The 24,915-nt window shown below is 38.3% G+C and overlaps 1 protein-coding gene across 1 annotated transcript in view; it reads right to left on the minus strand.

Moving 5' to 3' along the window:
* The window catches only part of LOC142339047 (uncharacterized), a 135,228-nt gene that overhangs the window by 80,040 nt on the left and 30,273 nt on the right, over window positions 1-24,915 (minus strand). The window contains exons 3-5 of the mRNA XM_075388704.1: window positions 22,241-22,333; window positions 11,475-22,013; window positions 4,434-4,717 (exon numbers count right to left, since the gene is read on the minus strand). Of these exons, the coding sequence (XP_075244819.1) occupies window positions 4,434-4,717; window positions 11,475-22,013; window positions 22,241-22,333 (10,916 nt within the window). The remainder of the gene's footprint in view (window positions 1-4,433; window positions 4,718-11,474; window positions 22,014-22,240; window positions 22,334-24,915) is intronic.

Below are 24,915 nucleotides of genomic sequence, written 5' to 3' on the forward strand. Positions count from 1 at the left end.
CTGGAAGAGAGCCAACCCTTCACAACAAGGAAAAACAAGGAGATATTTTTGTCGCCCGTATCTCGACAAGGCTCTTATCGATCTTCGCTTCTTAATCCAGCCAACCCTCCCCCCCCCCCCACACACACACACACAACACATAAAAAACCAACTTTGCTAATTAAATTTTTGATACTTCTTTCTGCGAAATTGGTCAATTATGAGTCAACTGGAGAATTTGAAAGGTTCTGAGTTGTCAACACTCTACAGTCTTAGACAAGCTACCACTTCACACAACTTGTGCCAAACCTATCCAATGCCAAGTGCACATATGTTTGTTCCAAAACATTTCTAGTATAACTCTGTTGGAATAGCGATCTTGGCATTCTATCGAAAATCAAGTATCTGATTTTGTTTTCCTGTTTTTTACATCATTTATTTTAGGAATAAAAATAGCTTTTTAGAGTATTTACTCACAAAATTAATCACGTTGGGCTTCGAATCTATTATGTGCGCTTCCATTCATTTTTGTTCCAACCCACTTTAGTCGCGAGGAAACTATATACTCAAATGGTTTTTTTTTGTTCTGTCAATTTTGGCTGATCGATATAATCACCGTAGAGAGTTTAACGTGTTATCAATAGAAAGCACGTCCAGCGTTTAATACTGAATGAGAGAGCTATTCAAAAAGAGGGCTATTTGTACTCCCACTGGCTTTAGGAGTTTCAGGAATTATAATTTTGCCGATTTTTTGCAAATATAAACTCAATATCTATACAAAATGCATTATTTATTTTTTATATACTGACAAATTTTGTTTAAAAATTTATCTATTTCGCAATCATTTGAACAATAAAGTGTTTTCTCTGACAAACGGCCAAATCAGGGCTGACATTGATCTCACCATGGATCCGTAAAAACAATTAATTAGATTTAATTTGGGCGCGGCCATTCTTTTCAAAATATTTCCGAATTGGTAGTTTTTATGTGAATTACGGACAAAAATTTCAAATAAGTGTTCAATTAATGACAGATGAGATGTACACAACAATTGGGTGCAACAAACATATATAATGGTTTCAGAGCTAAGCTCATGGTTTCTATGGCTAAGAGCAAATATTTTTGTAAAACTAAAATTTCATAAATTTTTTGCTTTTATTTGTTAAACTTTTGGTAGTTCAATGAATTATTCGCTACAATCAAAGACCCAATTGGCTTCTTTAGGAGTATATTTGAACCCTTGTTTTCAGTTGTTATGTAATGTCTCATGAAACTGAATATATTTGTTTTAAGAAAAAGCAGGTGAGTTTTAGAATTTTACCCTTATTTTATCTTATTTGTAACATTTTCTGACGTAGTCTACGTAAAGACAGAGGTAAATCGATGCTCCTGTGAGCTTTTAATTGATGTTTGTAACAGTTTTATGTTTCACTAATGGTTTCTTGGTTTTGATACGAGTTTGCAAAAAAAAATATTTTGTTTTTGATTAAAATTGCATATTTTGTAGGTTCAATTTGTTTCCGTGTGAAATTAATACTTAATTGACAAGTCAAATTGAGAAGAATTAGTTTTGAAATAATGCGCAGCATTGAAAAAGGCTTAAGTGTACACGTTAATTGTTTTTCTTGAATATTTTACGCTTTTATTGGCTGAGACACAGTTCTTGTGCAATTTATAGAATTTTTTTAAATTTTTGTCTGGGTTAATCTTTCATTTAGATGTTGTACCACATATACTTGATAATGCTATGTCTCCATTGCTTCCCCTAAACGTATAATTGAGCCTATTTCAAAGTTTTCAGTTTAAAACCAAATATTTTAATGACTTTCAAGAAAGTTCGTATAAATTTTTTTTCAGCTGTCTCCTTCTTGCTCTCATTTTGTCAGCATGTAACTCAACCTCATTAAAAAGCAGTTTCGACTACTTTTGTTGATTCAAAAAATAATTCCTCTAATGCTTATATATTTTGACTGATGACTTCGGCCATTTATTTTCATAAGAAATTTTCGAGTTTTCGAGTTTTCAATTTTTGGTTTTATTTTTTGTTGTCATTTCTACGTAGTCCCTTTATAAGGAAGACTTGTTGAAGTTGAGATGAGACGCAAGTGATGTTTTAAAATTCTTGCAGATAACATCTTACAATTATAGTGCCTTGAACACTGTGTTGTCGCAAAAATGTTTGTGAAGTTTTGGCTTCTGCCTGTATTTGTTGTTATTTGTAGTCGGTCGAATGACTTAATCCCCTAAATAGCAGACGCAAGGGACTCCCCGAGGTGTTGCAACTTAATTCATTTTTTCTGAAATCTTTTGTCTGTTGACTTTTGAAAATATTTGTACGTATTGGCATTTTTGAGCTTCGCCATTTTTACATCATTTTTCGGTGGATTTGAAGCTTAGTCTCTGTAAAGACAAGTCACATCCCGTTTCAAGTAATCTATAGTTTAATCTTTGCATCGGCATCAGTTTTCACCATTGGTTTCTCGGCGTTAATAAGATATTTTTGGAGGTGTTGTGATTTTAACATATTTTTCACATTTTATGGGATTGTTGTTTTCTTTTGAAAATTTAACATTATGTTAAGTCCATTTAGCCTTAAAAAATTGCGCAATTAATATTTTTAACGGTCTTAGTGACAAACTTATCGTTTTTTCTGTAATTTTTGCTTAAAGTTTTTACTTTCTAATTTTGCCGGTATTTCTTCTTCTTCTTGTAGTCTTATGACATAAATGGATAATGACAGGTGTCAATTGCTCTTCCTATGGAGATATAAATGAACGTTTTAGTTAATTTATTATGATTTTCATGACTTTGAAATTAATTTTTTCAAAAAATAGAAACTTTCCTCTTTTTGTTTTTTTGTTCCACCTGCTACCCAGTCGCTTTGAGGACAGTTATCTTTCCTAATGAAGTAGAGGATGACATGTTAAGTTTAGGTTTTATTAGGTGCGAGTTTGATTTTGTTTTTATTTTACTGAATACAGATATTGAGTATTCGTCGTAATTAGTATTTGTTACTTGGTTTTTATGATAGTCTTTTCTGGTAGTCTTATTAACAACAAGTTTCATCGGCCCCCTAAAGTGCCATTAATTTATTCCATTATTGGTTTGTTGAACGATATGCATGCTTTTGAAAGTTTGCTATCTCCTCGTTTGTTAGCCAATTAAGTAAAGAATGTGGATCAGCTGAGTCGTAACATTCGGTGGGGACGCACATTACCTTACCTCTTTGTTTTGTTAATAAATGGTTCTACCAACCCTTCACGTTTTCTGATTTATGCAAGCTACAATTCTTTCTTATGTCAGGGGGGTCAATGAGGCTATTTTTTGACAATCTATCTCTCATGCATCCTTTATAGGTTATGCGTTAAAAACTTTTCGTGAATCCCTTCATTGTGATTGCTCTTATAGACTGAAGTAGAGAAAATGCGAATTTCTTGCAGTTTTTAGCTATAACTTTGTTTTAGTCCCTCTATTTGCTATTTTTATTTTTTACATCAGTTAAATAATAATTAATATTAATGGATCAATATCATAATTAACAATAAATCAATGCGTATATGGGTCAATCAGCGTATACAATGATTGGAAAGTCAGAAATTTGAAAGCTTTCAAAATCTTAACCTTGATTTTTTTCCCGTATGAAAGTTTGAAACATTCTAACAACAAACAATCTTAAAACGATGCAGCGATATTAGAGTACCGTTGACAATTTATCCTTCTTCATCGTAAAATTTATTTAATTGTTCTATCGAAAAACGAAACGTGTCACATTGCTGAGATTTTGCAAATTGAAATTGACTATTTGAGCCATTTAGTCTTTTTTTTCAAAATTTGAGATTCGATAAATATTCTAGATTCTGACGTTTTCTTTTTGTTTTAGTAGCAATCTGACACTGAAAAGGCAGCAAAAGTGAAGGACTGAACGTCTAGTCCAGAAAATTAAAAAAAATGAAAATTCCTCTTATACAATCAATTCAGTTTTTCCAGGACTTCCCAATGATTTCCCTTTTGTATATCTGCCTAAATAAATCGATAGGCTAAAAATAAATTTAGAGATAGCAACAATCATGCACATGTCATCATGTAGTTAGAAGAAAAGAGATTAAAATGGCCAGAAGAATAGATAAGATTAGGCAAGGTGACGAAGATTGATTCGAAATTTGTTCACAAAACAGGAGCAAAAGTATAAAAAAATATTCACACCACGATAACTCACTAGAGAGCGAAAATGAACTATTAAAAACACGCTTCAATTAATTACTCTACTCTCGACTGGTTGCTATATGATACAAGTATTTTTCATATGAATTTTAATGATTCCCAAAGCCCACAACTATTCAACTATTCCTCCCCCATCCAGCGGCGGGAGGGGGGTAGGGTGAATTGAACATCCAAAATGCTATCAACACACTGAGAATTAGAACGGATTTCCTTGCAAGGAAAGATATGCTCACCTGAGAAGAACTTCTGCTCTTTTCAGACTCCATCTGATCAAAAGCACTATGCAGTGACTGCTGTATCTCCACAGCGGTAGATTCTTCATCATCGCTGACTCTCAGAACGAAGCTCTCAGCTGGCTTCGGCTTTTCTCTCGTGACGGCCGACTTGGGTCTGTGTTCGTCCAATGGATTTAGATCAATATTCTGGTCATTCTGATTGGACAACGAGAGAGATCCTGATTTGCTGACGTCACTCTCTTCGCTCTCACCGTCGTCGAAAGCTATTGTGATGTGCTTGTCTGGAGCAAAATGAAAATAATTTTATACAATTGTTATTTAATGACGTTGGAATAGTTTCTCAATCAGTTAAAAGATGAATCGTAATAAAAAACGACAACAACCTTACAAAACCGTTAGGCTAGACCTCAGCTCCATTTGGTGTTTATGGCCAACTTTCTATGATTTATCAAGTTAAAAAATACCATAAAAGTTTGTAAGAGAATGTGATAAAAAATATATTGAGTTTCACAAAAAGTATCTTGAACAGGAAATTTCAAAAAGATGAAAGTTTAAAAAAAATAGCAGACAATCTTTACTGAGTAAATCTTGCCTGTCACTTCTCTTTTGTAATAATAAACGTTTTTGTAAAACTCCTTTGAGAAAAATAGAATAATAAATGTTATTCAGCTATGGGTCCAGGTAATCTTAATAAATAACCCCCCTCCCCCAGCTTCACCCGGGAGGCGATTTAAAACTTCAGCATGTGTTCTGCGTTTACTTGTTTATATCACAAGTCAAAATGTACTCCGTGGAGCCCTTTTCATAGATTTAGATTCCGGTGGAAGAAAAAGATTCAAAGAGATAATTTGATAAATTTCATCCATTCTGAAGTTGAACAGCGGTCTTGATAAATAAAAGTTTTTTTGTTCAGCGGCGGGCTGAGAGTAGCGTTTATGTATGTCTAGTATCTGGAAGCAGTTGTAATAATAATTTTCACTCTTTCGTGACTCACTAGAATCAAAGTCGATGTACGCAAAATTTGGGAAAAACCAATTCAAATGCACGTATGAAAAAAAATCTCACGCAGTGCTTTTTAAAAGATTTTTTAGAATCTTTCCCATTATAAACCCCCAGCTCAGTGGTCAGACAACCGATAGCCCAAATAATGGTAAACATGCCATAATGGGGGGCTATAATTTCGTGGGAGGTTATGCTGGGAAAGATCCAATTTTCACCCGATAATATCTAGATATCTGATTCCAAACTGTTTCGCTATTTTCAAGCTTTTGTTCGTTGATTCAAAGATGATTCACAACTCTCGTGTAAACAGCAAACTAAATAAATCATTTGGTCTATAATTACTGACATCAAAAATGAACTCTTTTTCTAAATTAGTTTTTATTTTTCTTATTTCTTGATCTTTTTCCCATGCTGTTTTCTTATGGTGGCCCAACGTAGATCTACGAGAGCCCGCGAAAAATGTTTTTTTTTAATCTAATGTTTTGAAAGATATCTTTTAGGCCTAATTGCTATAAAATTACATAATTCACGTTTATGCATCGAACTTACCTTTTCAAAGACAATTCTCCATAAAAGCGGTCAACAGTGAAAATTTTTCCATATCTGTTTTCTATATTCACAGATTATAGAAAATATAATATGGAACAGATTAGCTTTTTGTGTAGCTTTTTCACCTTAGTGAAATATCAAAAAAAGTGTCTGGCAATTTTTGAAGCATGGAATTATCAGGATGCACTCAGGCCTGCGAGATAACATAAAAATAATATCTGACTATTCTGCTTCGAAAAATAATTCCACGTGAAATATCAATTAAAAAATTTTGTTACAAAATAACATGAGAGTGGGCCAGAAAAAAATGAGAGTTGGCCCACTCTCTAACAAAAATGAGTGTGCCAGGAAAAAAAACATACGTGGATTCTCGAATACAACGTTCAGTGAGTTTTAGTACTGAATCGAAACGTTTTCAGAAAAAAAAATGATTTTTGTACTGAATCAGGATTTCAGAACAACCTCTACGGTTATTTTGACGTTCACTGAGTAAGGGCAAAATTCAGAACCAGTTTTCTCTGAATTGCTCTGGATCAGAGGAAACTCAGCGTGAATTTCTGATTGGCTCCGAGTACGAGGAAAATCCAGTGCGAAATATGACCTGAATCAGCCTCTAAATCAGCACTGAATAAGTCTTTGCGTTAGGTACGGATTTAAAACAAACAAAGTACATAAAAAATTGCTAATGGTCTCAAGTTGTAAAACCCTGATTTATGTAAACTCGCAATAAAAAACCGCAGTTGATGACTTCGATTAACTTCATCTAGTTATTTGGTGATGATTGTTACAACAACGCAAATATTTTTTGAGCAAAGTTATTCCGCACCCTTGCTGATAAACTTTTCAACAAACCAATATGCTCCTAGTCAATTTAATTTTAGTGGTGCATATCAAATAAAATCTTTTCTATTTCATTTTTGCTGAATTTTTAACCAACAAATTTTCCGTTTGCACAAGTTAATGGTTGTTTTCTCAGCTTGGGTTTAAAAAAACTAAAAATTACGACAACTCATAATAAATTGAGGGAGAGAGGGAGAAAAAAAGAAAAATGTCATTGAAATAGTTTGTATATACTTTGAAAGAAGAAGACTGCGGGTTCGTTCAGTTCAATAATTTCATCCATAATAATGGCCAAACTTACTAACAAGAAATACTAAAATTTAAGAAACTGGTGTACGAAGAAAACTCAAACTACAACTACGTGATCAAAATATAATTTACTAATTTAAGCCATTAATTCTAGCTACTATTATCAGCATACTTTATATGAACGCAAAAATTCTGTTATGCTTGCGTGTAAATAAAAATGATAAACATACAATTTTATTTGAATCTATGAATTAATTTTTAGTAATGTGCACAAAATACTTAGTATTACACCTACCGCATCTGCTAACATTGCATATAAACTAGCATGACCCGAAACAGAATTTTGAACAGATTGTGAAAACAACAATAACTTACAAACGAATTGGTCCCGTCAAAATATAACTGACCAAAGCGTCTGAAAGTCGAGTTTTTAATTCACTGAACGGAGAAACAGTCTTACAAAATGAATTGAGTTTGAAACAAGGAAGGTCAGGTATGAACGTATCCCAGCCTCATAATCACTCAGAGATATTTTAAAAGATGATGAATTACGGCTAAAGATAAATTTTTCATGATTTTGCAACATTGCCGCGAGTTTGGCGGTATTTTCCAGCGCAATTCCTACACAAAATTATAGCAATTTTTGAAAGCAATTTTTGAAATTTTTGTAAAAATTGGGGCAGATCGCCGTAGAAACTTAAGATAGAAACAAACCGAAAAATTTGCAGTAAATTTAGTTAGGTTACACCAGCAAATCTTTACAGTTTCAAGACAAAAATGAAAACTTGACCAAACAATTTGACCGAAAATTTCCAAAAAAAAAATCATTTTTTTCTCAAAATTTTGTTTAAAACATGTTAGACCGTTTGAATCTATTCTTTGAATCTATCTAAACTAAAAGCAGAAAATATTTTCTCTAAATTCTAGAGTTGTTTTCGCAAACCATTCTTCTTATTTCGACAAAACGAATCAATTAAACACAAAAATTTGGAGACGTAAAAGCAATTCCATGAAATGAACACCAAATCAACTGAAAACATTACTGGAAAATAAGGATGGAAATCTTTTCTGATCATTTTTATTGGTGTTCTTCATATTGTCAGAGCAGATCGTTAGACCAGTTTTTCCGTAGAACAAAGAAATACAGCACAAATTGCAAGCGAGAGAGTCGTTGGATGGCCAGGTTGAAAAACTTAAAACAAATGTAATACACAATTTTTTGAAAACTAAAAAAAAAATATATTTCACCTAACTGTAGTTTGAAAAAATGCTCTTCAAACTTATCTTTTCCAGTCTTTGCGCGGTTCTGTAAATAAAAAACAAATAAACTTTTAAAATATATCCGTAATCATACTGTTTTGTACTATATTTATGATAACGAATACGTCTGCAAGATTTTTGTTCAAAAAGATTGGGCCGTTTGTGCTCATGAAACATCAAAAATAACAAAATTTTTCGAAAATTTTTAAAAAGTTCATTTCAGGGTACATTATTACTTTTACGATTACATACACAAATATTTCAAAATTTACAAAAATATTTTCAGAAAAAAAACAAGACCTGAAATGAATTGTGGCAAGCCTTGCGTAGAGATCAGCTGCCAAAAAGAAAATCTTTTTGTTGAGAGTTTTGTATTTGTGTGCGATTGCACTTGTCTGGGAATACGTATGCGTATGTGTGTTGGAAATGTGTGATGCATATTTCAAAGAGACACCGAAAAAAAAGAGAAGACGATGGGAATTAGTACCGTGACATATTAGACACAAATAGAGGCAGAGAGAGAAAACTGTCAGAAATCTTGAAAAACTAGAAAAACTACTTAAAAATTATCAAAATATTCGGCTTAAAATCGGTCAAAAGCCAAAACTCTGCGCTTTTTATTTTCTCTGAAAACAGGTCTACGGGATTTTGAGAAACTAATTACCATTATGCTCATGAAACATTACAAATGAAAAAACTTTTCGAAAAGCTTCAAAAACTTCATATTAACTTTTGCTGTCAATTTCACCAGTAACGATACCATAGCCTCACGAGGTCCTCTTAATTTTCCAGAAGAAAAGAAAACAATCAGAGCTTAATTAATGAAGATGAACCTAGAGTAAAGATCAGATGCCAAAAGAAAGTTCTAAATTTGTCTTTTTTTCGGTATCTTTTTTTGTTTGTGTGTGCGTGTATGCTTGAGAGAGTACATGTTTGTGTGTGCGTGTGTGTAATGTTTGTGGCACGTAGGTGCAATAGTGGCAGGAGGGTGCTAGTTTGAGAGAGTTGGTTCGTTAACTGATATTAGATAAAAGTAGAGGCGAGGGTAAAAACTGCCAGTAAACATAAAAATTAGAAAAATTACGTAATACTTATTACAACTATGGCTTTTAATAGGAAAACAATTAAAATTGTTTGTTTTTAACATCTGCAAGACTTTTCTTTAAAAATTAGTTCCACATTATGCTCATTAAACATCAAAATCGACAAAGTTTTTCGAAAAAATTCAAGAAGTTAGATTTCAAATTTTAGTGTAATGTCAAAATTAAATATACCGACAGAATTGCCTCAAAAAGTCCACGCGTAGTTTTTTCTTAGGAAAAAACAGAAGACCTAAATGAACAGTGACGAGCCCTTAGTATTGACATATTGCCAAAAAAAGAAAAGTATCGCGTGTGTTGGTTTGCACGGTTTGTCTGTGTCTATTTATTTCAAACTGTACTACATTTATCCTTCTAGAATGTGGTGAACGGTTGTCGATTTTGTCTGCAAAAAAGTTGGCATATTTTAGGTTCAAACAGCACAAGTAATTTTCTCCATTTCATATATGTTGCTTTCGGATACCGACAACAGTTTTTGTGACAAATTTTAAAAGTTGTTTTTGCAACCTTGAGAGGTATTTTTGATAATTATGTGCTACGTACAAACTCGCACAAGCCGTCTTATTTTTTTACTGGATGTTTTATGAAGGAAATTGCAGTTTACTGAATGTCAAAATTGTGGCTTATCTAATTGATTAATCGTATCCTTAAAGGTTTTAAGCATTTCTGTCTTTAATTAATTTAATTTTGGATTTCCGGCTCCCTAATATTGCTTGTCATTGCATTGCATTTCTCGGGCAGCTTTTCTTGCATTTTTTTGTGATTTGCCTCTTTTGGAAAATGTTTGGCGTTGTTAAATCATTCGTACACATTCTTTTCACATTTCATGGGTGAACACAATCTAGGTGTCAAAATGTACTTTACCAAGGTTGTTAGAAGCGCAACAAAAAACTCAATTTGCCACAACTTTACAGCACTTGTAAGACTCAAATTTCGACGGCGGATGTTCAAATTGAGGGCAAACTATCTACCTGTAATAATAATGATTTAGTATGTAATGGCAAATGCTCTGTAACTTGGGGGCGCATAACGTACTGAGAGGGGGGGCACAAACAGAAAAGATCCAAAGAATTTTATTGCAACCAGAAACTGAGCTCCATATATACGCAAAGACACACCATATATATATATATATATATATATATATATATATATATATATATATATATATATATATATATATATATATATGCAAGAGCTCTGATGACGTTGAACAGATTTCATGTGTACACAACTAATAGTTATTTATGACAAACTGGCACTACATGCACTAAGACAGTAAAACAAAAGAGCAACTATTGCCTTTACAGGCTCTTTAAAAAATTATCTAAAAATCTATTTTCAAAAAACACAACATTTTTTATTTGAACTTTGATAAACAATTCTTTGTATGAAACAGTTCGTCACCAAAATTGCTCTTCTTTCTCTTTAGTATTTAATGTCATGATACAAGAGACATCTGTGCGGGTATTCCTCCGTCAGTTAATTTTGATTTTTTGTTAGTGTGGTGCAGTAATTGGACATCAGAGAAGCAAGCTAATAAACTTGACCCACTGACGCCAGTGTTGGTGGGGGTTACAAAAAAAACTTTGGCACAATATAGTTTCTTTTGGTACAATATGCCTGGGCTACCCATTGCCCACTGTTGTTCCTCAGCAATTCAAAACTCTCCTGAGATTTGTGGTACAGAAATTCTTTTGCTACCGTGATAAAATCAACCATTTCCGAACCTTTGTTGATACATGGAAATCAAAATTATGACTTAGTTTTGTCGCAGTTGATAGTTTCTACTATTGTACTATTGAACGATCTACTATTTCTGTTGCGATTACTCTAAAAACACCACTCGAAGAACAGTCGGACCGAATGGTATTCTCACCAAAGGTTTTAATCGTAAAATACTTACTTGGACTTTGTTCAATGTTTTCAAAGATTATTTATTATTAGAAAAAGTCGTAACAGTTGACATAAAACTCACTTCTGCGGCATCTCGTTTGAAAACTTAAAAAAACATGACAACGTCAGTCGAGTAACTAACTTTTTCTCTTAGCCACAATTTCCGGCTCATCGCTATCCTCATCCTCTCCCAACAATGACCGCAATTCTTCTTTTGAGGCAGAATCGGAGTCCAATTTATCAAAACTATCCTTGGGACCTTCAAATGTCATGTCAATTAAGACGTCAGTGTCGAAACTTTGGACCGATTTTGTGTCCGGCTCTGGTTGTATTAGATGTTCGAGCTCCTCAGGTCTGGCATAGTCACCGATGTCAATGGCAATGTCACAACGATCACCGCCAGCTCCAGTCATAGGATCTGTGTGATAACTCGGTTGATCTTCTCCAGCGATAGGATCTATGGAATAATTTTGTTGATCTTTTCCAATCATTGGATCTATGGGATAACTTGGTTGATCTTTTCCAATCATTGGATCTATGGGATAACTTGGTTGATCTTTTCCAATCATTGGATCTATGGGATAACTTGGTTGATCTTTTCCAATTATTGGATCTATGGGATAACTTGGTTGATCTTTTCCAATCATTGGATCTATGGGATAACTTGGTTGATCTTTTCCAATCATTGGATCTATGGGATAACTTGGTTGATCTTTTCCAATTATTGGATCTATGGGATAACTTGGTTGATCTTTTCCAATCATTGAATCTATGGGATAACTTAGTTGATCTTTTCCAATCATTGGATCTATGGGATAGCTTGGTTGATCTTTTCCAATCATTGGATCTATGGGATAACTTGGTTGATCTTTTCCAATTATTGGATCTATGGGATAACTTGGTTGATCTTTTCCAATCATTGGATCTATGGGATAACTTGGTTGATCTTTTCCAATTATTGGATCTATGGGATAACTTGGTTGATCTTTTCCAATCATTGGATCTATGGGATAACTTGGTTGATCTTTTCCAATCATTGGATCTATGGGATAACTTGGTTGATCTTTTCCAATCATTGGATCTATGGGATAACTTGGTTGATCTTTTCCAATTATTGGATCTATGGGATAACTTGGTTGATCTTTTCCAATCATTGGATCTATGGGATAACTTGGTTGATCTTTTCCAATTATTGGATCTATGGGATAACTTGGTTGATCTTTTCCAATCATTGGATCTATGGGATAACTTGGTTGATCTTTTCCAATCATTGGATCTATGGGATAACTTGGTTGATCTTTTCCAATCATTGGATCTATGGGATAACTTGGTTGATCTTTTCCAATTATTGGATCTATGGGATAACTTGGTTGATCTTTTCCAATCATTGGATCTATGGGATAACTTGGTTGATCTTTTCCAATCATTGGATCTATGGGATAACTTGGTTGATCTTTTCCAATTACTGGATCTATGGGATAACTTGGTTGATCTTTTCCAATCATTGGATCTATGGGATAACTTGGTTGATCTTTTCCAATCATTGGATCTATGGGATAACTTGGTTGATCTTTTCCAATCATTGGATCTAGGGGATAACTTGGTTGATCTTTTCCAATTATTGGATCTATGGGATAACTTGGTTGATCTTTTCCAATCATTGGATCGATGGGATAACTTGGTTGATCTTTTCCAATCATTGGATCTATGGGATAACGTGGTTGATCTTTTCCAATCATTGGATCTATGGGATAACTTGGTTGATCTGACTTGTCATCACCTCCAGCATTATCGTCGGGTGTTTGTTTTGAGTTGAAGAAGGGTACTTTATAATTGTCTTGGGATTCTATCTGTTCTGGAGGAAAATTGAAGAAATCGATGGTTGGAGCGGATTCAGTTTTCGCTACAGGTTCAATTTCAACAATTTCATCTTCACCCGGCGGTTCGGTTAAACTGGGATCCGATGTAGAAACAGTTTCATTGTCCAGATGATTCAAGCTATTATCTCTTGGCCCTTTTTCCAAATCCTTCTGCGAGAGTGAGAATTTGGGTAAGTTGAGATCAAAATGAAAGGAGGGATCTTTACCGTCAGATTCCGGAGTCGTTTCAGAAAAGGTTTTTTCTGGTGGGTGCTTGTCCTCGTCCAGAATACTCGTTTCATTGCGACTGGTATTCGGTTGCGAGTCGGAACCTTTGTTTCCCGGTGAAAGGGAAAACTTTGGAAGGCTGAAATCAAACTCGACGGAAAGATCCCTGTCCATGGCCGGTTCGTCGATTTTTGATTTCGCATCAGGAAGCAAACTGTCGGAGATTGGCGCCAGTTCGTCGCCTTTATCTGGTTTTACACCATCCTTGGCTTCTGGATTCATGCTGGAATGATCAGTTCCTCGAAAAAGTTCCAAATTTGGAAGTTTGATGTCCAAAGGAGAGCAATGATCTGCTTCAGACCCGAGTTTCTCAGTTTCTGAGATGTCTTTATGAGGAGGACTGTCTGGTTGCTGCACATCGTCACTCAGTGGCGTTTCCTCGACATCATAATCGTCCGGCTTTGGATCTGCCGGTCTTTCATTCTCGGATTTTTGAGGTTCCTTCGGGTCAACCTCTTTAGACAAAAGTTTATCAATCCATTTCGCAGCAGCTTTCGATCCAAATTTTATGTCTCGCACACTCATTTTGTCTGCGTCTGGATCTCGATCTAAGGCCGGCTTGTCGAGTAGCGCATCGACAACCGTGTCCAAGGTGGGCGTGTTTTCAGCGCTATTTGTGGGCTCCTCAGCTCCAGAGCTGGCATCAACAGGAGCGCTGTCTGACTGTTGCCCTCCACCCCCACCAATGAGCGGTTCTCTTGTGACATCATCATAATCTAGTTTTAAATCAGAATCTCCGCTCTTTGGCGGGAATGCATTGGGAATGCTGACATCTCCGTCAGAGGGTTGTTCCTCTTTTTTCATGTTCAAGTCAGACGAAAGACTGTCTGAGGGCTTTGTCAGTTCGTCAGCTACAGATGGTTTCTCATCAACTTTTTCGTCTGTATAAACATTGCCGTTATTCACTTTCACAGATAGATCTGTATCATGGTCAGTTTCAAAAGAGCGACTAGTGCCAGCATCAAGCTTCAATGCTCCTGGCCGGGCATCGTGGGGAAGGCTCCCTGCCTCTTGGCTGTCTTGACTGTCAATTAGACAATTCTGATTGCCATAGTCGTCATCTTCTAGCTGTGGATCTCTCGGCCCCTCGTTCTCAGATTTCTGAGGTCCGTCTGCTGCAAACTCTTTAGCCAAAATTTTATCAATCCATTTAGCAGCAGCTTTTGACCCAAATTCTACATCTTGCACGCTCATTTTAGGGTCATCTTTATCTGGGCTTGAAATCGTCTTGTCTTGTGGCTCCTCAGGCTTTTCAGTAGTTTCTTCCAAATCTCCTTTGGGTCTGCAAACTTGGATATCGCCTCTGACATTCTCCAAGATTTCATTCGAGTCGTCTTCAGGGTTTTCTTTTTCATTACGAGGATCGGAAGGTAATTCTGTGCTTGGGACTTCAGTTTCGGGTTGAACACTAAACGCTTCTTCATTTTTTCCGGGCTTTCCAAGCAATTCATCAAACTCTGGATCGTATTTGGAATCTTCAGCAGTGCTTAATTTTGGGACTACGTTTTCATCGCCTAGTATCTGGTCCTTTGGAGCTAGCTGTTGAGCCAATACCTCTGGCCCTGAACCTGGACATGCCTCTAAAAGGGTGTTAATGGGATGCGTCACAATGACTTGATCGTCTGAGTCCATAACGACTGGAAACTTATTCTCGGGTTCATGAGGAGTGTCGCCCATTGGACCTGTAGGATCAGCCTCTTCATCAGCTTTTTCCGAACCGATAGTTGACGTACTGGGCATGATATCTTCTTCCGCGGTGTCAAACTTTGGTGGAGGGTGCAGAGCAACTTTTGGCTCTTTTGGTACCGGAGATTCAAGATTTCTCTTCGGTATCTCATCCCGTTTAGTTTTCTCCAGACGAGATGTTGGTCGTCGTCCGCTGATGTCCACTTTAACTTTCAGAGGTTCACTTTCAGCATTATCTTCAAACTTCCTGATCAAATGACTGATATTTCCCGGCCTTGACGTTTTTGGTCTGACAGGAAGCGGGTCATCAACGGGTTCGGAGCCAGAGGGACGATCGTGATCGGCACCTTTACTTTTTCCCGCTGCATTGGGTAGTGTTTCAACCACACAACCTCCAGGTCGGGTATTCGGATTTAACAATATGGGATTAAGAGGGCTCCCTCGTCTCTCTGCAACGGGTAGCGCGTCATCAAGAGGCAGTGTTTGGTTCGTATCATCAGGGACACTCAGCCTGGGATCAAGAGGTGCGTCCATTTCGTCAACGACAGGCAGCGCTTCAATCCCAGAATCCGGACCACTCAGCTTGGGATCAAGAGGTGCGTCCATTTCGTCAACGACAGGCAGCGCTTCCATCCCAGAATCCGGACCACTCAGCTTGGGATCAAGAGGTGCGTCCATTTCGTCAACGACAGGCAGCGCTTCCGTCCCAGAATCCGGACCACTCAGCTTGGGATCAAGAGGTGCGTCCATTTCGTCAACGACAGGCAGCGCTTCCGTCCCAGAATCCGGACCACTCAGCTTGGGATCAAGAGGTGCGTCCATTTGGTCAACGACAGGCAGCGCTTCCATCCCAGAATCCGGACCACTCAGCTTGGGATCAAGAGGTGCGTCCATTTCGTCAACGACAGGCAGCGCTTCCTTCCCAGAATCCGGACCAGTGAGCTTGGGATCAAGGGGTGCGTCCATTTCGTCAACGACAGGCAGCGCTTCCTTCCCAAAATCCGGACCACTGAGCTTGGGATCAAGAGGTGCGTCCATTTTCTCAACGACAGGCAGCGCTTCCATCCCAGAATCCGGACCAGTGAGCTTGGGATCAAGGGGTGCGTCCATTTCGTCAACGACAGGCAGCGCTTCCTTCCCAGAATCCGGACCACTCAGCTTGGGATCAAGAGGTGCGTCCATTTTGTCAACGACAGGCAGCGCTTCCATCCCAGAATCCGGACCACTTAGCTTGGGATCAAGAGGTGCGTTCATTTCGTCAACGACAGGCAGCGCTTCCTTCCCAGAATCCGGACCAGTGAGCTTGGGATCAAGGGGTGCGTCCATTTCATCAACGACAGGCAGCGCTTCCTTCTCAAAATCCGGACCACTGAGCTTGGGATCAAGAGGTGCGTCCATTTTCTCAACGACAGGCAGCGCTTCCATCCCAGAATCTGGACCACTCAGCTTGGGATCAAGAGGTGCGTCCATTTCGTCAACGACAGGCAGCGCTTCCATCCCAGAATCCGGACCACTCAGCTTGGGATCAAAAGGTGCGTCCATTTCGTCAACGACAGGCAGCGCTTTCTTCCCAGAATCCGGACCAGTGAGCTTGGGATCAAGGGGTACGTCCGTTTCGTCAACGACAGGCAGCGCTTCCTTCCCAAAATCCGGACCAGTGAGCTTGGGATCAAGGGGTGCGTCCATTTCGTCAACGACAGGCAGCACTTCCTTCCCAAAATCCGGACCAGTGAGCTTGGGATCAAGAGGTGCGTCCATTTTCTCAACGACAGGCAGCGCTTCCATCCCAGAATCCGGACCAGTGAGCTTGGGATCAAGGGGTGCGTCCATTTCGTCAACGACAGGCAGCGCTTCCTTCCCAGAATCCGGACCACTCAGCTTGGGATCAAGAGGTGCGTCCATTTCGTCAACGACAGGCAGCGCTTCCTTCCCAGAATCCGGACCAGTGAGCTTGGGATCAAGGGGTGCGTCCATTTCGTCAACGAAAGGCAGCGCTTCCATCCCAGAATCCGGACCACTCAGCTTGGGATCAAAAGGTGCGTCCATTTCGTCAACGACAGGCAGCGCTTTCTTCCCAGAATCCAGACCAGTGAGCTTGGGATCAAGGGGTGCGTCCGTTTCGTCAACGACAGGCAGCGCTTCCTTCCCAGAATCTGGACCAGTGAGCTTGGGATCAAGGGGTGCGTCCATTTCGTCAACGACAGGCAGCGCTTCCTTCCCAAAATCCGGACCAGTGAGCTTGGGATCAAGGGGTGCGTCCATTTCGTCAACGACAGGCAGCGCTTCCTTCCCAAAATCCGGACCAGTGAGCTTGGGATCAAGGGGTTTGTCTCTCTTGTCAGCATCAAGTAGCGATTCAACCACAGGTATTGGATATCCAGGTACTGGCTCCACATTTTCATTCTCTGAATCGGAAGGTCTTGCCCTATCATCTATGGTCAAAATCTCTAGCTCTTCTGAAGGATCTCTGAAGAATTGATGGGAGTAATCTGAGGGCGAATTGACAGGAGTAATCCCGGGTTCGGTTCCCGGATCATCTAAACGAAGCATATTTGTTGTCTGCAAGCTATCCAGTGTATCTTTATTTTCCAGAAGTCCCGGTCGCTCGGGAAACGCCGGGTCAGTGGAATCGGTATTCGGACGTCCTCGAGCTGTCTTTGGTCGCTTCACTTGTTCTGCTAGAGGTGCATTTTTGTCTTCAAGATATAGCAAGTGTGGTAAATTATCTTCCAATTCAGACTCTGGGCCCGGAACACTTTGGAGAAGAACTTCCGGTCGAGGACGCTCCAATGGCAACAAGTCGTCTTCGTCAACTTCAGGTTGTGATTCAAGCACAATAGTGTTTTTGATAGGTGTCATTTCGTCATCAGTTTGCATAGCAGGATCTTCCGATTGCTCGGTTTTGTCCGGTTTATCATTTTGATCATTCGCAGAGAAAGGCAAACTATATCGATTCGGATCAAACTTTGGTTTGTAGGGTATATTTTGATCTTCCACGTCAACTTCCAGGGCAAAATCAACTTTACCTCTTTTCTGTATTAAAACGTCGTCTTCAATTGCGGGCTCGGGCTTAAGAGCAGGATCTGCATCAGAGTTTGGGCCTAAAAATTTGGGATCCGAACTTAGAATTTGATCTATTCCTTGAGGGCTTTTGGATGTCTCAAGCGTATCATTTTCCTCACGAGGATCCAGTTCATCAGCTTCGTTTCTATCTATGACTCGGGTGATCCAGCGAGAAGCAGCTTCAGTTCCTACTTTGATCTGATGTATCGTCAGTTTGTCGCCAGTTTGAGGTACTTCTGGCTGCCATTTTACAGTTCTACCTTCAGGAGCCACAGTACTGTCATCTTCAGCTGGTTTTCCTTCTTCTAAGGATACTTCATAACGTGGTCGACGAACTATCGTAAAGCTGTCTTCGTCAACTTCAGGCAGCAATTCCAACTGATCTGAAAACCGAATTGGGCCTACCGTTTCTTCATCCTCTGAATTTTTATTAGGCTGTGGAAAAACCGGAGGGTCAGTCACATCAGAGGACGGCAAATCGCCTGAAAGTAATCTTAAAGCGTCAAATCGCGGTTTTTCCTTCTTTCCCGCTGGATCGTCACTCAACGTTACGTCATAACTTCCTCTCGTTTGGATCAGAAAATCGTCTTCTTCAGCAAACTCAAGAACTTGTTCAAGAGCGTTTTGTCTCTCCAAATCCAGTTTGGGGGAGCTGTCAGGGTAACCTCCCTGTTCCTTAATCTCCACTGGCTCAGGTTCCTCACTACTTGCGATTAGTTTATTTATCCAGTGTGTTGCAGCCCGAGAACCCAATTCAATATCACGAATACTCATGTTCTCGGCAGAAGGATCATTTTCTTGAGGTGTTTGCGGGATAAAATTGAAAAATCTGCTTGGGTCAAAGCGTGGGCCCAAAATGCTTGGTATAGGTTGTTCAGGGTCCTTCAGAGTGACGTCATAGCTTTCTCGAGTCTGAATGAGGAAATCGTCTTCATCTATTTCCGGTTGTGATTCCAGCTCCGTAGTGTTTGATTGGACCAGAAAATCATCCTCATCAGCTAAATCATGTATTGTTTGAGGTTGATTTGGTTCTGCTGAATAATTTTTGGGGCAGCTACTAGGACAACTATCTTTTGGCTCGGCTTCTTCGGTACCCGAGATCACCTTTGTAATCCAGCGAGTTGCAGCACGGGAACCCAATTTGATATCACGAATACTCATGTTCTCAGTAGGAGTCTCATCTTTCTGAGATGGTGTGTCCAGTTCAAAGTTGAGGAATCGGTTCACATCAAACCTCGGGCCTACTTCACTTGGTACAGATTCTTCAGGACCCTTCAGAATAACTTCAGATTGACCCCTCGTCTGAATAAGAAAATCATCTTCCTCAACTTCATCCGGTTTATCACTATCATCAAACAATGGGTTTGCCATCTCGGTTCCCAGGAAAGGTCTGCCCGATTTTGGACCGAATTTCCGACTCATGGGTCGAGGTCGACTTGCTGGCGCTTTGCCATCATCGGATGGCTTTATTGAGTCCAAAATTATTTCGAAACGTGGTCTCTGCTCAATTTCCAGACTATCTTCTGTCACTTCAGGCTGCGATTGCAACTCCTGAGAGAATTTTACTGGTACCGCCAAGTCATCAGTAATGTCATTTCCTTTATTCTTAGAAGAATCTCGGTCTTCAGGAGAATCATAAATGTTGCTCCCAATTGGAGAATGAGGTCTCAGAAATCGATCTTTATTGAAAACTACTCCAGGCCATTTGTTCTGTTGAGGTGACCCACTGAGAACCACTTCATATGTTCCACGCTTCCGAATTAAAAAGTCATCTTCAAGAACTTCCGACAGAATCGGTGCATCATCTGAAGGTGAGTTTTCCAGAGGATACCTCTTTTCTGCTACTCCTTCTTCCGGCTTACCAGAAACCTTAGGGGATTTCTCATCTTCCGGTTCGGGATCTCGCGCGTCACTCTTGGATAACAGTTTATCAATCCACCGAGAAGCGGCTTCGGAGCCAAGTTTGATTTGGTGAATGCTCATTTTCTCCTCGTCGTGGGAGGGTTCAGGTTCACTCGAATCCGGTTGCAATTTCGGCATCGGTGGCGAATTAAAATCTTCGGGCACATTCGAAGCTTCTGTTGAAGGGTCAGTTGGTTCTAGAAAAACTTCATAACGGGGTCTTCGGACCAATAAAAAGCTATCTTCATTTATAGGAGGTTCTGAAAAGAGTTGATCGCTAGGCATGCCCTCCTTGACGGGTACATCATCGTTAGCACCGCTAGATAACGTGCTTGGATTCTTATCGAAATTGGGTTCGTCCTCTTTATCAACAGATTCTGGAGACATAAAACGACTTGGATCAAATAATGTTTTGGCTTTTGGCCTCCGTGTTCCAGGCTTTATGCTCAGCGACACTTCATACCGTCCTCGCTTTTGAATCAGAAAATCGTCTTCAAGGGCGAATTCTGGCCTCAAACTGGTATCATCTATTTCGGATTCATTGTCAGGTTCCATTGACGGTTGCCCGTCATTGTTTGGAGCAGGAACAGTATTGGGTTCATTATTCTGGTCACTAATTTGTGGATCGTCGGGTTTATCAGTGTTCGTCTCAAATTCTTCCACAGGTTCTGAATATTTACTTCCTAAAGGTTCTTTTTCGCCTTCAAAGGGTTCAAGGGTTTCAATGTCAGGTTGACCGCTAACTTTTGGATCTTCAGAATCATTAGATTGCCCGCGTACAATTAATCTCGTGATCCATTGTGTTGCAGTTTTTGAAGTGATCTTGATCTCTCTCACAGTCATAGTTTCTCTCGTTGTTTTGAAAGAATATGGAGACGAATTTTGTTCAGTCTCATTTTGAGGTTGTCCCTCGACTGGAGGCACTTCACGAATTGATGTTTCAAATTTTACTCTCTTTTCAGGTAACAGATCTTCTTCGTCAAATTGAGGTTGACTTTCTAGAACATTCTGAGATGTTGGTGATGCTTCAACGTTCTCATCGTCACCATCAATCAAGTCAGACTTTGGTTTCTTCTGTTTTCCTCTCAAAATGATATTATCAATCCATTTGGCCGCAGCATTGGATGCAATTTCAAGTTCTTGCATGTTCAAATCTCCCTTCAAATCGTGACTATCATCATTCTCAGGATCGCTAGAATGGTCACAATCGTCCCAGGAAAACTCGTATCGTTTTCTGTCTTCGGGTTGTGAAAGACCTAACTTGTCAAAAGGATTATGCGAGCTTGACTCTAAAAATTGAGGAAAAGATTCAACTTTGGATCGCTCTTCGACTACAATATCTTCCGGTAAAATTGGCTCAGAGCTCGATCTTGGTTTCTCCCGCTTTCCTTTGCCATCAACTGTTGGTTCCCTTTCAAGATTGAACTCAAATGTAACTTTTTTCGGATTCCTGACGTCATCGGGAGCTATTTCTACTTCAGGTTCTGCGAACAGGTTCTTGGTCGAAACGACGTCTCTTTTTGCAGGATCTTCAATGTTTTCCAAGACAGCATATCTCGTTATTGGTTGCTCAACACTTTCGAAAGGTAAATGCTGAGTTTTTGGTTTTTCGTCCAGTTCTTTCTGGCGCTCTAGTTCTTCACGTTCTGTGACGCGTTTATCGACGTACTCTAACCATTTAAAGGCTGCTTTGGATGCAACCGCAATTTCGTGATAGGTTAGTTTGTTTTTGACGTCCAGTTGAAGCAACCCACGAAGTTTGGGAGATACGTCTGAAGTCACAGGATTGGAATTTGGAGCTGATTCAAGTTGAGATGAAGGTTGTACAGTTACAGCTTCCTCATCAGGTTCCGTCATTTTAGAAAGCGAAGCCACTTCAGCTTCTGTAGAGAATAAAATACAATAAAATGAACTTTTTCTGTCAAAAATCTGTAAATTTGACGAGAATTAAAAATCATTTGTTTGATTTCTCAAATTATCCATCATAAATGAAGGCCGAACCAAAATTTTTCAGACATACAATTAATGTAGCTACCGAAAAGCTGTTATAGATGTAAATATCGTGATAATTTTAAGACTGTGAACTAGACAGGGGAAAATGTTCCCTTACGTTGAGCTTCTTTTTCCTTGTCTTTCCGTTCTTGTTCCACCCTCGCCTCTACTCTATCTTCCACAAATGTGAGCCATTTAGCAGCAGCTCTCGCTGAAACATAACTTATCATTCACTATGAAATCAGTGAAATCAGTACAAGAAAATTTAATTGACAGTGAAATCAGTCCGATCCCTGAGTCGGACAAGAAAATTTAGCAATGTGGGTTTGCACATGATGCTTCTACCCCACTCAACCGCAAACTTTGCTCGATTCTCTAGCGAATGGGTCACAGAAGACATCGAAAAGAAAAAAGTCATATGTCAGCAAAATTGAAATACCAAGAGCCCATTGAATAATCATTCTTTGCTATTATGAAGGGTATTCACATATAATTATGATTCGTTTGAAATTGAAAAACCGATCAGGAAATTTGAAAAAAAAGAATTTGAGCTTCTCCCCTAAATTTTAAGGGTAAAATCAATTTTAAAAAAACTTTATACCTTCTAGTGGAAAATAAAATTCAAAAAACTTTTTTGTGTAAACATATCACTCCCCTAGTCGAGACCGGATGGTTATCTTGCAAGAATCTTGCAAAGAATCCTGCAAGATTTCTCACAAAAAATTGGCTCGGAGTGAGGACAAAATTGAAGAAAAATCACTGTGCAATCGATCGCTCACTTATTAACACTTATGGGACACTCAAATATTAGGAAAGTTACAAAAAAAAAAACAACTAAAAAGAGCTATGTAACCAAAACTGAGAGCTTTACTGATTTACAGTTGAGCCGACTGAGTAAATTTGGTAGCCAATTTATAGCAGTCAAACAGCATAAAATCTGATTCCAAGACTTTCTAGTTAATAGAGAGCAGTTTTTCAAGTAGAACTTTGAAATTACTGTTCGAGGTCTCAAGTGTTCTGCAGGGACTTTCCAATTATTTCACTGACGTGTTTCTCCGGTCAATAAGACGGCTCGTGCGAGTCTCTGCGTAGCAAAACATCTGCCAACATACCTCTCAACGTTGCAACATCCACTTTTAAATTCTGTCAGAGGAAACCGTTAGGATTATCCAAAACCAGTTTACCTGGAGAAATTTACTTGTAATGTCTGAACCAAAAAATATGCAGACAAAAACTAAATCTCATAAAAAAATTCATGGAAGGTAGCTGTAGTACAATTTGAGAGAAACAGACACAGAAAAACCAAAAAATAAACAAACAACACAAAATTCACAAAAAGACACCAAAACCAAAAAAAGAACATTTTTATAAAATTTTTGAAAAATTGGTCAATACTAACTATTCGTCACTGTTCATTAGGGTGAAGCAATTGTGTTGGTGAGGCAAATGTGTCAGCGAATCTAACTTTAACACTAAAAATTGAAATTTTACAAAAAAAAAATTGATCAGTTTTGATATTTCATGAGCATATTGGGATGGATAATTGATTTTTTCTGTAAATCCCGACAATGTATCATCAGCCAGATTTAAGAATTCAATGTTAACATAAGGCCTAATTAAAGCCGCCGTTTGAGGCAATTATTAGGTAATTTTTTAACTAATTTTGTCATCATTATTAAGAAGTTTACTAATGGTCTGAAAGTTTTTGCACTCTGTCCCTATTTGTGTCTAGCTTTTAAAAGAACCAATTCTCTCACACTCCACTCACATACTAACTTTATTTTTTTCTCTCGCTTTCTTACGCACAATACCACGCACGTTACACACGCGCAAACACCCACACACACACACACACACTCAAGCAAGCGGCAGCACACACAACACAAATTCAAACATCGACGCAAAAAACAAACTATTCTTGAGTTTTGCTTTTGTCATCTGATCTTTACTCAAATTTGCTTCCGTTCAATTAAGTATATCTTGATCGTTTTCATCTGCAAAATAAAGTATGAACTTCCGGCGGCAATTGTATCGGTATTTGTAAAATGGAATCTAAACTTAAATTGATCTTCTTTAAAGTTTTTCAAAAAATTTTGTCAATCTCGACCTTTCATGAACAAAAAGATAGAACATAAATTTTATAAAACAATCTTGCAGAAGTGTCATCGCAAAATTTTAGTAACACACAGTTCCAGCACTAGACGAGTTTAAAACTGCAAAATGAAGCCAAAAATAATTAATTTTTCTAACTTTTAATGATTTCAGACCCTTCCTGCACTCTATCTTTATTTTTTCGAACTTTCAAAGAAACTAACAACCTCACACTAACTTTTCTATCTATTGCGCTCCTGCAAAGACCACACACATTTCACATGCGCACATATATTCATACTCCCACAGAAGCGCCCACTCTCACAAACACTAACACACACAAATAGTAACAATGACCCGAAATAATCATTTTTAAAATTCTCTTTTCTAAATTTTACTCAAGGTTTTTTGCCGTCAATTTGAATCCTGATTGGCCCTGATTGTTTCTACTGGAATAATAGATATGGAATTTGTGTGGCAATTGTATAAGTATTCGTAAAATTGAACGAAATTTGATTTGAACTCTTTGTTGTTTTTTTGTCATCTTTGGTGTCTCATGAGCAAAATTGGACAAACATTTTTAAATATCTCGCAGATGTGTTAACAGCTCGATTTAGAAACACAATTTGTATTTTGAGTATATTTAAAACCGCCAATTGAGGCTAATATTATGTAAAATTTCTAATATTTTTTTCATTTCTG

Source organism: Convolutriloba macropyga, chromosome 5 (assembly GCF_964194025.1).
Source record: "Convolutriloba macropyga chromosome 5, txConMacr16.3, whole genome shotgun sequence".
Classification (NCBI taxonomy): domain Eukaryota; kingdom Metazoa; phylum Xenacoelomorpha; order Acoela; family Convolutidae; genus Convolutriloba; species Convolutriloba macropyga.